The following is a 14,259-nucleotide window of genomic DNA, read 5'->3' as shown; positions in this document are numbered from 1 at the left end:
TGGTGCAAGAAATATAAATATCATAGAAATATTTTACAAAAGCAACGTTCTTACATATATATGTTGACAGAAAAAAGCCCTTGCCGCCTTTTTATTTTTTTTAATAAAAAAATAGAAGTGTATTTTTCTGCCAAAAATACGCCAACCTATTTGAGACATCTAAATAGTCGCGGTACTAATCATCTGTTTGGCTGTTTAATGGGCCTGTGCCTTTATTTGATATGGTCATTTCAACTTTTAAAAAGTTTGGAACTCGACAAATAATGGAATTTGTATGCAACATTGCAGTCCCAAAATCGAGACTGCAATGTTTTTAACTTTTTAATTTTTGACTGACCATAAACTACGCGCTTCGCGACCTATTTTTTAGACGGCAAAGTCGACTTTGCCGTCCATTTTTGAGAAAAATTACATTAACTAAGTGTCACTTATTGCAGGTTCTTTGATTATTTTCTTAGCATGTTTAGGGTTCATATTGTACACAGTCTTTCAAGTATTGTATTATTTTAGTTAAAACAAATACAAAACATAAAAACCAACGAATAAACAAAGATTTGTAAACAATGGCAGCCTTTTTTATTTAGGTACTAATACTCCGTCATGAACAATATTATATATTTATATTCTATACTTAATTACCAATTATGAACATAGAATTATATATTTTAATATACATGGGTAGAACTAGACATGTTAATATTAAGTTAATCCACCTAATGACTAGATATTAATAACAGCTTCAAACTGCATATTATTCACATAATAAAAAAATAACTATTCGGACACTACGAGTACATCAGGATATTGTATCGTTTGTTCGTGTGAGTTAGTCAATGCAATTTATTTTTTATTTATTTATAATAGTTAGATACAATTTATCCATTAGGGTCATTAGGGTAGTATACAGGTAATAGTCCACATTTTACACACACAATGTCATTTGTCGTGCTTGCTTCTTTGTTATCCGAGGAACACGAAAGAAAACAAAAAATGTTCTCCATTTAAATACATATTGTACCATGTGTAAAAGTCACATACACATGTGTACACGTTCATCCGTGTCGTCACTTCTCGGTATTATTTATTTACCGAACGACTACGCGGTGTTTATTGACTTTTGAATTACTTACGTGCATTTTGTTCCAAATAAACATTGTATCCTTCCAAAATTCAAGATTAATTAAAACAATGAAAGAAATATCACCTGGTATATTTTGTTGAATTACACTTACAGGGATATACCTATCTTTTATATTTAGGTATTTAATATTCGTGCTTTGAATTGAGAGGAGTCTGTCAGCCCGCAAAATGTTTCACTTACAAAACTATCCAAGTGCGTGTCGGGTCACACACAATGGAGGATTACCGTACCTTGTTGTCAATATATATATATCGTCGGGTGACAAGCAAAAGTCACTAACTAACACCATTGAAATTATTGAACATTAAACCGTGTTACAAGTGTAATAAAGTGCATTTTTACTTTAATATTTTGATAGTACTTAGTGACTTTTGCTTGTCACCCGACGATATTTTTTAATTTATTCGAAATTTTATACGTTCAAAGATTAGAGGGAAAACACATTTTTTTAGACTAGATTATTTTCAAAAGTATTCACTAAGGGCGATATTCCACCTGTCCGATTTCTTTGTCTAATATCAGTGTGTCTCACTCTCTCATTCAAGTAAAATGTGAGACGCAAAACACAATGGACAAAGTAATTAGATAGGTGGAATACCACTCTTAATCAAGAAACGTTTCAGTTTTCAGAAACCTTAAAGTTAATCTATCAAATGATATGCCGTTGATTTCTTTCTCATGTTTCTTTTTTACTTTATTTACATGTGAGTGCCGCTTTAAAATATTTTTATACCATTTTCGCCACGGAACACTAAAAAGGAGATTAGGTATTATATTGTATTACTAAAATATTTTAAATTAATGCATAAGATAATACTTAGTTCATCTTTGGTTTTGGATATATTTCTTTAATAGTAATTGACACTTTTTGAAAAGATAAGGATGGTTTGCAAAAAAATAGATATGTATTAAGCTTTAAGACATTAAATTTGTCTTAATTAATTCCATTGTGAATTAACCATGTAAAATGTATTGTTTTGTATATATTTTACCTGCAGGCGGTTGAGGATAAAAATGGACATTTATGCCTGAGTTATACACTCTACTTTTCACTTCGATTGTGAGTAAAATATAAATAGTTATTTGTACAACAAGAGATCAAAGTTTGATATTTGTTCGAGTGCTTATATTGAGTACCGTGCAAGCGAAAGATTCTATAATAGATTCACGAGCGTAGCGAGTGAATCTAATTTAGAATCTTGAGCGTAGTAAGGGATTCAAAAGCGCACGAGATGTAAATAACTTTGATCTCGTGTAGTACACAAAATTTTTCACCCTAAGCAGTGAGAACATACCTAGAGGGACAGAGATAATAGAACCCAAGTATATCGAACTTGTATTAGACCCCGCATGTTGAAATGACATTTGACTATAAAAGTCACTTGAATGACATTTTGTCTCACTCAGTGAGCAAAATGCGATTTTGCTCACTCATACTGTCTCACTAAGTGAGCAAAATGCGATTTTGCTCACTGAGTGAGACACAATGACTCAGTGAGCAAAATGGCATTTTGCTCACTGTTTTTAAGAAGCAAAGTACCCTTGTTCGATCTGCTGAGATGAAAAAATATTATTTATATAGTTATTTTAACGTATGTATTCAAGACTAAAGAAAATTGTATTGGGCCGGTAGGGGGCGGCCCGGTAGGGGGCGGCCCGGTAGGGGGCGCGCCGGCCGGGAGCGTGCCACCAGGGATGGCAGTTTGTATGGCAGAATTTGGACTTTATTGCTAAGTAATTAAGGGTCGTAATACATGATTTAACTTTATGCTCTAGAGTATAATAAGTAACTTTATGTTGCTTACACGTGATTTAACTGTCAATTTTACGAGCAACAGTTCGGAATTGAATTAGCACTCTGGCCCGCGCTGAGGCCCACGCTCAATATTTTATATTTCGCAACAAATCTAACAAATCGGCATTTTAAAGAATAACTGTGTCATAAGCCTATTGCTATCAACAACACATTTCGACTACGTGCTGAGGTGAAACATTTTGGCTATATCGTCCTGAGGCCCAAGGTCCTACCTATAGTACCGCTCCAGTTCGATGAAATTTAAATCCTATCCAATTGGACCAGAGTCACTTTTGCTTTGTTCCGTTCCATTTTCCAACAATGCAAAATCAACTCTATTTCCTACACTGTAGGTTCGAATTTTAGTGGCATATTTTGGGTTTTACATTTGTATGGCTGGGCCTTAGGAGGATATGGCTCGGGCTTAACAAATTTAATATGTTTCAACATTTAATTCAACTATCCAGCTGCCTTGTGGCCCACTGACCTTAAGCAACCTGTAAAGTTACTGAAACATGGCAATTCCATGTACCAATTTGCTTTTCTTCACTCAGCTTTGCTAGACCTTACGGGCGGCGGTTAAGCAAAGTAGAGTAGTGTAGTATCGGAAGCATGGCTCCACCAAGCATTATAGCCCCAAAAGAAGGTTTATGCACTAACCTGTAAAGACAGAAACGTACATGAAAATATCATAGGTTGCCTAGAAACAATTCGTGATAAAAAAAAATAGAAAGTTAAACTCAGGTGAGAAAACCCAATTTCAAGCCAGCCATCTCCATTTGAAAAGTGAACTTCAATAGAGTCCTTCGTATTATGAAGTAGACAGACACATAGGAGTATATCAATATATAACAATGTATATCAACACTTACCATGGGATTGAAGTGACGAGCAGCGTGTACGAGAAGGACAGCACCAGGTTGACCCACACCCTGGTGCAGCGGCGTAGGCTGCTCGATATCCACGCCCACTGCAAGACTGCAACAAATCACGTCCGTTAACTTCAGAATAGGCACGTAAACCGAACCGGAGAAGGATTACTGAAGGATTTCAAGGCGCACCCACAGGGGCTGAAATTATGAAAAATTAAGCGCAGGAATTTGATTTTGATTTAGCTTTATTAATTTATTTGGAGGATGAATTATCATCAGAAGAGGAAAACAATCGTAGTACGGAAGACCATTTATTCAAATCTTGTGGTACAGAAGGTGCGTTTGAGATTTTAGTAGAAATGGCTGCAACGCTATCACATTTAAAGAGACTTGCAGTAGTTGCGCTCATTAGGCACAATCTAAAGCAGACCAACTCGCTAGTGACGCGGAATTATTTCAGTTTATTATCCTACCCTTAAAGCCCACTTGCACCATTCCACTAACCTGAGGTTAAACGGTTAAACTGTTAACCTAGTGTCAAATTATATTGGTAACCATGGCAACTCAAGGTTTAACTGGTTAACTCCGGCACAGAATAAATATTAGTACTAGGTACAGAAGACTCACTCTCTATCGAAACGCGTCTGTCACGATCAGCACAGATATGGCCGCTAGGTGGCGACAGCGCCACGCGCGGCTTATGGCAAACCCCAAAATTGGGGTCGAACGGACGTACTTTTAGCTACCTGTAGCAAAGCGACGAAATCGCGGAGTGAGCCACGCCTGACTCCGGGTTAGAGGAATGGTGCAAGTGAGCCTAAACCGAATAGTGCTATCTCAAAAACAAATTATTTTGAAAATGGAACTCTCAGTAATAGAAACTAAAGTATAAATTAGCAATGAATTTTCTTTTTAGATAGCGCTCTTTGGCTTTGCAGGGCAGTATTATTATTTCAGCGAGGAGTGTAGACTGTAGTTTACTTACACAGAGTGACCCAGTCCGGGTGCAGCGTCATGGCGGAGGCGAACACCTGCACGAAGCCGAGCACGCGGTATTTCCAGGTGTTGGCGTTGGCGGCGCGGCTCTCCAGCTCGTGCAGCTGCTTTAGGCTGAACGAACCCTTGCGGAGCACCGAGATGGGGTCGGCGGCGGGGAACCCCGCCGGGCTGTACGACTGCAGCACACCATTCTCCACTATCCCGACGGCTGTATACTGTAATCATATTGGATACTTTTGTATAAGACCTGAGTGGCCACTCGAGTTGAGCGTGCAGCGGGCCGGGGCGTGCGGCGTGCATGTTAAACAAATGCAAACGTATAGGAGCGGCCTTAGTGCACGCTGCTGAAATCACTTGTGAACTCGACGCCACGCTGCACGCCCCGCCGAACGCTTCGAGCGCCCGCCCGGTGAACTTTCAAGTAATCATCTCCGGGCACTAGACCTTTTTAGGACAAGTATTTATAAAGTAAAACAACCTGCCTGAAGACACCTTGAGTTCATGACAACTCGTTAAGTGAACAAGTGAAAAAAATATCAGAATGAAAGAGAAAAGTTATGCGCCTTATTTTGCTTTTGAATTTTGTTAAAGATCCTATTGGTATCTTGTCTACGATCCCAGACGTTATTGTTGTAAATGTTAACTGAGATGTCTGTATATCGGTCCCTGTCACACTCACGATGTCGTCCTCCCGGCCGGCGTAGGAGAAGTGCACGCGCAGGTCGCCGACCTCGTGGTGGAGCGCGCTCTCGCCGTGGTAGTAGAAGCCAGAGTGCAGCTTTATATCAGCGCGGTCGGGCCGCGAGTCTGACCAGATCTCGTAGTAATCATTCACTTTTCTCTTTACATCTACACCTGAAAAACATACGCACAAAATAGTAATTTACTGTCAGGTGCTTTTTGGACAGATTGGCCTTTTCATATGCAAGTGGTGACTTTCTCATGACAATAGGAATCAATACTTTAAAGTTCAGTTGACACGTTGACAGTTTACCCTACGTTTTATTTGATATTAAACGAAAAAATATCATACCTAAGGATAACCAGCCAATTTTAACACTTTCAGCAATATGTGTCTCACTGAACAGCGGCATAGAAGTTGGATTGTGATGACCAGGCCTTATGTAGAACAGGTTGGAGTCAACCACATAGTCTCTCCAGTCTTTGTGATACCAGTAGGTTTTCTGTGACTCCTCTGCTGGTTCGCTGAGAAAATTATCTTGTTCCCTGAAATAAAACATTAAAAAGAGTTAGGTAATGCAAAAAAGGTTGGGATTATTTGTACAAAATGTGTGGTTGTAGTATGACACTTACGTGGCTTCTTCAATCCATTGATACATCTGGACCCTTTTCCTTAGCTTTACAGCCTGGACTTGGATGTTGTAGTCAGGCTCGGATATGGGCTCCAACACCCGCAGAGGCCCAACGACATGCACAACTCTACCTTCATACCGTGCTGCATCATTGGCAGTGTGCACATCAATGCTTACTGCTGACGACACTAGCTCCTCCAGCATCAAACTGCTTTGGATAGTATGGCTCTAGAAATCATATAACATAATTAAATTTTCACATAGTAACAAATTACTTATATTTAAAGGATTTGAGATGGATGAGAACTAGGCCCAAGCTGAGATCAATCATGCACTGGAATAGTGATGCACTAGGTACAGGATATTCATATTCATATTCATATTCATTTATTCATAAAATTACAAACTTTACATGTCAAAAGGGTTATTCATTAATTAGGTCCATTTCAATTAAATTACAATTCATTAAAATAAAATAAAACAATATAAAAATAATCAATACAATTCAAATAAATAAAATATTAAATTAAGTAACGATTAAATCATAATTATTATATTCTGACATGTCATAAAATGCATTTCTAGTTAGCCATTTTTTTAATTCGGAGTAGAATGTCAGGTCATTTTCAATATTTTTAATGGTGTCGGGTAGTTTATTATAGATACCTGGCCCTGCAACGGATACCATTTTGTTGGATTTAGCAAGTCGACAACATGTCGAGTCCAACATATTGTTGTGTTTTTGTGTAATACGTGCACTTTTAAATATTTTTATTGGAAATTGGTGTATGTTACTTCTAATATATTTAACTATGTAAAATAGGTATTGTGACGTGGGTGTCATTATATTGCAATTTATGAAGAGTTGCCTAGCGGGGGTTCCGTGTGGAGCGTATGATATAATCCGTACTGCACGTTTTTGTAAAATGAATACACGCTGCCATTCCGCAGCTGTGCCCCAGAATTCTAGACCGTAACACATCACCGAATGGAATAACGAGAAGTAGCTAGTCCTTAGCTGCTGGTGGGGCAAGATTCGGGCCAATCTGCTCAATGCGAAACATGCACCAGACAACTTGCCACACACAACATCTATATGCACGTTCCACTTCAAGGCCGCGTCCAACGTCACGCCCAGAAACTTGGTGCTGTTTACCTGAGGAAGGACGGCGCCGTCCACGTTGACACTTAGTGGGCGCGGGGGCCTACCCCCTAGGCTTATGTGCATAAAAAATTATTTGCATATTTTTGTGAATATTCCATGTGTTATCTACACTTTTTTAGCAATTCACTTTCATAGCTATAAAATTAAATTAAATCTTACTAAACCTATGAGAGATAGAATAATATTTGAGATGAGTCACTAAAGAAGACATTAGTATGAAATAAAAACTAATCAATGATTTACCTCTGCCCATAACAGAAAGTATGTTACACCTGCAAAAAGAACGAGACTCAAGAGAGTAGTCAGCCACGTCTGCTTAAACTGGTTCTTGACTGCATTATAATCCAGCTAGAAATAAAAAAAAATTAATGTCTTATCACATATGCAAAAGAAAATAACAGTTCCATGTTGAAGGAAACACAGGAACATGGTTAGTAAAAAATTATCATAACTAAACAACGGTATATGGGCTGCCGGTGCATGAACTCGTATGCGATTTTAGTTACATTGGGGACTATTGGTTGCTTCCAATTCGGCCAACCAATCAAATACTGCAATGTAATGGAACTCGCATGCGAGTTCTAGCACCGTCTAAATCAGCCTTTATTGTGTTAAGTATATCAGAGATTGTGGGTTCAAAATGTTCAAACTACAGCTCAACCAATGTGTTTTGAAATTTATGTATGAAATATTACTCAGTAGAAAACATAGTTAAGAAACCTAACAAATCCCAATAAGATCTGTTTGTAAGTAGGTATGTTTGTGATAAACTCAAAAGCTACTGAACGGATTTTCATGCGGTTTTTACCTAACCATAGAGTGATTCTTATGGAAGGTTTAGGTGTATAATTTGTTAAGGTTTTGTGTAGACCGTCGGAAACTGGGGCGAATCGCTACTTATCAAACAAAAACTCAATCTCCTCTTGAATAAAGTGTTTGCTGTGCCCTACAGGGTGTCATGTTGTATACTATTCTATGTAATAGGATAAGATACAATGTGATATGCAATAAAGATGAGTAAATGAGTATTAGTATGAGAATCTCTTAAGTATATCGGAGATAGTTGCGATGCTACCCGGTGTCAAAGAGTATGACATGAGTTGGTAAATAAACAGAAGGAAATCTCTCACCTCCACAATACTTTGTGTAGGTGAGAGCCAAATATTTCACAGGTATGCTTACCGGCATTATTTTATCTAACTGAATATTATTACGGCGTTATTTTGATGCAATCAAACTGTCGATCGCTGTAATAACCTGCTGAACAGGTACACACGAAGATTAAATGATATGTAGTACAAAACGGAAATATGTGATATGAAAATGAACCGACAGCGTAAAACAAGATCAGTTACAAATAAATATAAATGTTTCGTCACTTTCGTCTCACAGTTTTGCTTCTGCCAATTCTATCTCGCCGATTTCGACGAACTAGACTTTTTATATTGTAGTGTTGTTCCAAAAGTAACAACTTAACTCAAGCTTTAAAGTAGAAACGTAAATCAATTTACAACTAGACTGTAAACTATATACATACAGGTAATATTTTAGTATTTATTGCTAAATAAAAACAATTGATGGGATCCAATCTATTTTGAGCGATGTTTTCAATTACTGTAAAAATGTAGCTAATTATAATGTATAGAGCGTATGTATCACTTGGACTTTTCTTTACTCTGTAAAGTCATTTGATCTCGTTCCAATACCATGAACAAAGCCACTTCAAAGTAGCGTCAATTTTTAAGCCACCGGCTATACTGTGGCAAAATTTATAAGTTATTCACTCTGAGTTAATAATATACTTTTTAAACATATTTTAGTCCTTCTAATGTCTAGTGAATGTATTTACGTGTATATGTAAAATTAAATCGAAAGTATAAACTGTGACATTTTAAACGTATCCTAGAACTGTGACCGTGGTGTGATTGACACTGACATTACTGACAATGACACTTGATAGTGCTAATAGTCACGCCGATAGTAGTTTCTGTTTACCATTATTTGTATGGAATTTGGAATTATTGCTTTGTAATTTCCACTTGTTGCTAGATTTCTAGATTAAAATTCCATTTATTCAATTGCCGATGCGGATATCTCGATCTTTTAATGTTTTGCACAAAATATTTACTTACAGTTAAATTTTATTTAAGTATGTATAATAAAACCGGCCAATACAACTAGAAAGGTTTTGATCGCAATTAAAGATGAAAACGACATTTTTAGCACCTCTACTCTGCTATAATTTAAAAAGATACTACCATGGGATTCCATTTTACGACTTTTATCAATACACTACTGGTAAGCTGCACTTGTAAATATTATTTTAGGTTGTAGCCACACGGATTTCACATTTATATGTTTTATTCATGAAATATTATTCAAGAGTGAACAGGCACCTTCTGGGCGAGCTCGCTCCATCGTAGGCCACGTCTACGCTTCGGCTAGTCTGTGGCCATGAGTAAGCCCATTCATAATATTAAAAAAAAAAAATATATATATATATATATATATATATATATATAAGGTATACTGACTTTTTTGATGTACATTTTTATTTCTTCTCAGGTGAATCATTGTCACAATACATGATGAACAAATTGAGGACTAAAAATCCTGGTTTGGATACCCTGAGTCGAGAGCAACTGCATTGCTCCCTACAAATACTAAAAAAGTTTGGTGTAGACCCACTAGACGCCTGCTCCAACCCACATGTGTTCTGTATGAATCCAATATCATTAGACAACTATGGGGAAATACTGAAAGAATGTAGATTTGCCTATATCGCACCTAAACATCTAATAAGGTAAAGATTCTAATACATTTATTAGACTATGATTATTACAAAGCTTTTTTCCAAAATATTAATGTTATTGGAATTCCAAATACTGTGAAAACATAATATGTTCAAGCAACATAAGACGTTCCACCATAGCAACCACTGTAGCGTAGTAGTATTTTATTAGATAATCTCTACATTCAATTGTTCAATATAACTATTATTAAAATCAGGTATCACACACTAGTCAGATCCCGAACAATAGCGCACCACAAAAAGGAGGGACTAATGAGAGATGACATCCAATTGGAGGAAGTCTTACTAAACTGTTTCCAAGAGTGGCCGTCTAGTCAAAAGAAAACACATGGTTTTGATGATTCTACTACATCTATTTGTAAGTAAATCAAGTTTATCAGTGATTAGTGTTTGTGTATGCCATTTCAAAACTTTAAACAGTGTTTGACCAGGTTGTTTTTGCTTGTTGTCACACAACCTACTCTTTATTCAAATACAGGGATAAGCAAACTTTTGAGAGATGACCCAACCACAGTAGAAATCAACATTTTTTGGAATGTTAAAAAAGCAACCAAGATTTGAGTCTTAGTCTAAGTGTAGATTGTTAGGCTGTCTTGAAGAGCATCAATTGTAGGTCCAAAAGGTTGCATGCTTCTTTTGCGCTGTGGTTTGCCAATCCTTAATGGATATACAAATCTTTATTGTAATTCTTTTATATTATAAATTTCAGTATCTGTTAGATTGAGTGTCTTGGAAAGCTATCTCACCTGGAAGCTGTCTATAACACCTGAGGAGTTCAAGAAATATTGCAGAAACTATTTGCCTTTAAAACACAAACCAATGAGTGACATACAAGAAGCATTGCACTTAGCGGAGAAAGACATCAACTTCGACATCCAAACAATAAGAAGAAATGGTTTCGTCATATCAGCAGATCCTATAAACACAAAACTGATTTTAGAAAATGTTACATCTCTGGCTGGCCTAGACATCCGAGAAGCAATCCGCATAGAACCTGCAATTCTGAAGAATAATTACAATGCTCTGTTGGAAATTAGAGATATTCTGGAAGTATGTGTGCAACACACTTTATGTTATTTTATTTAAACAAGCCTTTTATTCTAATTTCAATTGATAATTTTAACAAACATTTGCGTTAGTAAAAGTATTCTGAATACTTGGTTTGTCTATATGTATTTCTAATGTATTATACTATATTTATTATTTATAGGAGTATAGAATAGCACTAGAGGCTCAACAAAGATGTTTGAAGGTGTTCTGCATGCGCCCAGCCACTGTGCGTGAGAGGTTGGATGAGTTACGGAACCAAAAGGAATACAATATTTTATCAACCAACCCAAGAGTGAGTCACATTAATTAAATCTGTAGTAAACAATTAATTCTATTTTTTCATATTCAATTGCCATTATATGGATTTGTTCTCTTTAATAATTACAGGTGCTATCGATGGTAATACACAAGCGTAAAATGATGAGCCGACTTAGTAAAATACAAGCAGCTAAGAAACATTGTTTTAGTCTCAATCATCTGGTTTCCTCGAGCAAAGTATTCAACGAGTAAGTGACTAACAGTTATTTATTTTATAGTCAATCTATTCATCCAAATCTTATTTTAATATTACGTAAGCACTTGGGTGAGACAAGTTGCAGGTCTGTGGGAGTCATAGAGTAAAAAATGGGGTTTAAGCAATGTGAGGTAGATACTTACTTCAAAATTGAAGGTTCACGCTCCAAACGCGTTGTTCCATCCCGTGTATTACGTTTACAACCTTCTATCCTAATTCCAAACGACCTGTCTCACTACTAGGGTAGGTTGGCCAAATACGTTTTAATGAAATATAATTTTATTACAGGTACATAAGCAGCTTTGGAAACAAAGTGTGCGGTCGAGACATCGCAGTACTGATAGTATCTTCCCTAACTGGAGGCGATGGAATGTCGCAAAAACCGGCAGAATCGTTGAAATTTGTTTTAAGTCAATTGCGAAGACACAAGTTTTGGCTGCATGCTGCGTTAAATATTGTTGATGAAAATATTAAATTTCTGCAACAAAGATTCCAAAACAAATTCATCATTAATAATTGTCAGTTGTTATTATATCCTGTGTAAGTATCCAAGTACTTAAATATTAGATCGAACTTGCTGATCATTTAATGATGCCAAATCACTTGCCTTATTGTCCCAAAAAGACATGAACAATGTATCATTTATACCTTCTGTATAGACAATGATAACAAATAATACATTAGTGACATACTCGCAATTATTTAAACACAAACTCCGACTTCTGTATTGATCAATTGGTTTTAATATCGAGAAGCCTATACACCTATGGGCCCTACATTACCTACATGCATTTCTATGATTAAATCTTAGTACAAAATTCTGTGTCCCTAGTGAAAAAAGGTACATGTCTCGGGCAGCGCGATTGTAAATGGGTATAAGTTCCAAGTAACACCTGTGCCCTTTTGCTCCTAAGCTGCGTGAGACTTGTACCCTTTTTCACTAGGGCCACAGAATTGTTCCCTTGAATGAGTAGGTACGTAATTCAATAACGATATTTTCAGATTGGATATAGAACAATACGTAGAACAGCTGCTGGCCCTGCGCAGCGGCGCCCCGGCCACAGGCGCCGTGAAACTGGACGGGTTCTACAACAACCTGAGGTGCGAAGAGCTCACTGACGACCAGATACTCAGCCTCGCACTCTACGAGATAGAGAAAAAGTACCACTTCAGTGGAGATGGCATCTGGGCCCGCCAAGACGGAGTCAGGATAGAGAGCACGTCCGCCAGCTGACCTTTGCCTGTTAGTACATTTATTTAATTTACCATAGGTCACTTTTCACTAACCCGGGGTTAACCGGTAGTGTTCATGGTTACCAGTACAATTTGACACTGGGTTAATCAGTACAACAGTTAAAGGAATGAACTGAAAGTTTGTGCCTTATTTAACCTGGCAAACACTTAAGTAAAAAACCGGGCAAGTGCTAGTCGGACTCGCGCACGAAGGGTTCCATACCATAAAGCAAAAAAAAAACGGAAAAAAATGCAAAAAGAAAACGGTCACCCATCCAAGTACTGACCACGCCCGACGTTGCTTAACTTTGGTCAAAAATCACGTTTGCTGTGTATGGGAGCCCCACTTAAATTTTTATTTTATTCTGTTTTCAGTATTTGTTGTAATAGCGGCAACAGAAATACTTCATCTGTGAAAATTTCAACTGTCTAGCTATCACGGTTCGTGAGATACAGCCTGGTGACAGACAGACGGACGGACGGAGGGACGGACACTGGACAGCGAAGTCTTAGTAATAGGGTCCCGTTTTACCCTTTGGGTACGGAACCCTAAAAACTGATTAGAGGTGGCTTGAAAAATAGATATCGATAGTAAATTAATAGGATGGCGTCTAAAATATAATATCTTAGTTAATACGACCTGTATTTGAATGTCGTCACACCTATTGTTTTGTTATGGGTAGGTACTAAATAATTATTAATTGTATTCACCGCTGACACCAGAAATAATTTTTTTTTTTTGAGGTCCAATTGCTACGACTTTAACATAGAAATCATAGTGGATACAGGAATACAATTATAGGAACTCACAGGTAGTATGTGATACCTTTCTTTTAAAGAACGAATGTAATATTTTGATGTCAATTACAGAAAAATATATATTTAAAGTTTGCATTATGTTTAGAATATTAGATAAATCCTTACTCCCTTATTCATAAGTTGACAAGCCGCTAATAATCGTCTGTCTCTTTCCATCATACCAATACGTCGGAATGGGACAAACGATTATTATCAGCTTGTCAACTTTAGTAGTCGTTCATGAAAACCATGAATAAGGGGGTTAGCGTTTTCCCTGTTGCGTCCGCTTTGGCAACGTAAAGAATGGGCGCAGACATAAAGTGGATTCCATCCTGACCTTCCATCCTCGAGGAGAAACTAGGCCTTATATTTGTAATTAGTACTCGTACGGTTATAGGTAATGGGTACTTATGCACTACTGGCTCTGTGAGCTGAACCTAGCCTACCTAAATTTCACGAGAATCGGTTGAAAAATGCGCCCAGTAAAAAACAGCCCTACTCACGGAAGGATTTTAGTTCAAGATGAAACGGAGACCCTTCACTCATTCTTCGGGTTCGCTTGGTCAA

General features: G+C 37.2%; 3 protein-coding genes across 3 annotated transcripts in view; 2 read left to right on the top strand and 1 right to left on the bottom strand.

Annotated features, from left to right (window-relative positions):
• The window catches only part of LOC134679071 (nicastrin), a 246,892-nt gene that overhangs the window by 124,998 nt on the left and 107,635 nt on the right, over positions 1-14,259 (top strand). The gene's annotated exons all lie outside the window — the stretch shown is intronic.
• Positions 2,826-8,683, bottom strand: LOC134679485 (transmembrane protein 43 homolog). The gene is made up of 8 exons (XM_063538416.1): positions 8,468-8,683; positions 7,529-7,633; positions 6,122-6,348; positions 5,841-6,034; positions 5,487-5,662; positions 4,794-5,022; positions 3,809-3,914; positions 2,826-3,596 (listed from the first exon to the last, which is right to left on the bottom strand). The coding sequence occupies exons 1-8, from the start codon at positions 8,471-8,473 to the stop codon at positions 3,503-3,505; spliced, it is 1,137 nt and encodes a 378-aa protein (XP_063394486.1). The 5' UTR covers positions 8,474-8,683; the 3' UTR covers positions 2,826-3,502.
• Positions 9,282-13,016, top strand: LOC134678339 (transcription termination factor 5, mitochondrial-like). Its single transcript, XM_063536872.1, has 8 exons — positions 9,282-9,583; positions 9,851-10,088; positions 10,295-10,455; positions 10,807-11,147; positions 11,308-11,439; positions 11,535-11,653; positions 11,950-12,201; positions 12,664-13,016. Exons 1-8 carry the CDS (start codon positions 9,490-9,492, stop codon positions 12,893-12,895), a joined length of 1,569 nt encoding a protein of 522 aa, XP_063392942.1. The 5' UTR covers positions 9,282-9,489; the 3' UTR covers positions 12,896-13,016.

Source organism: Cydia fagiglandana, chromosome Z (assembly GCF_963556715.1).
Source record: "Cydia fagiglandana chromosome Z, ilCydFagi1.1, whole genome shotgun sequence".
NCBI classification, from domain to species: domain Eukaryota; kingdom Metazoa; phylum Arthropoda; class Insecta; order Lepidoptera; family Tortricidae; genus Cydia; species Cydia fagiglandana.
The sequence above is the reverse complement of the archived record's forward strand: the minus strand, read 5'-3'. Positions and strand labels throughout refer to the sequence as shown.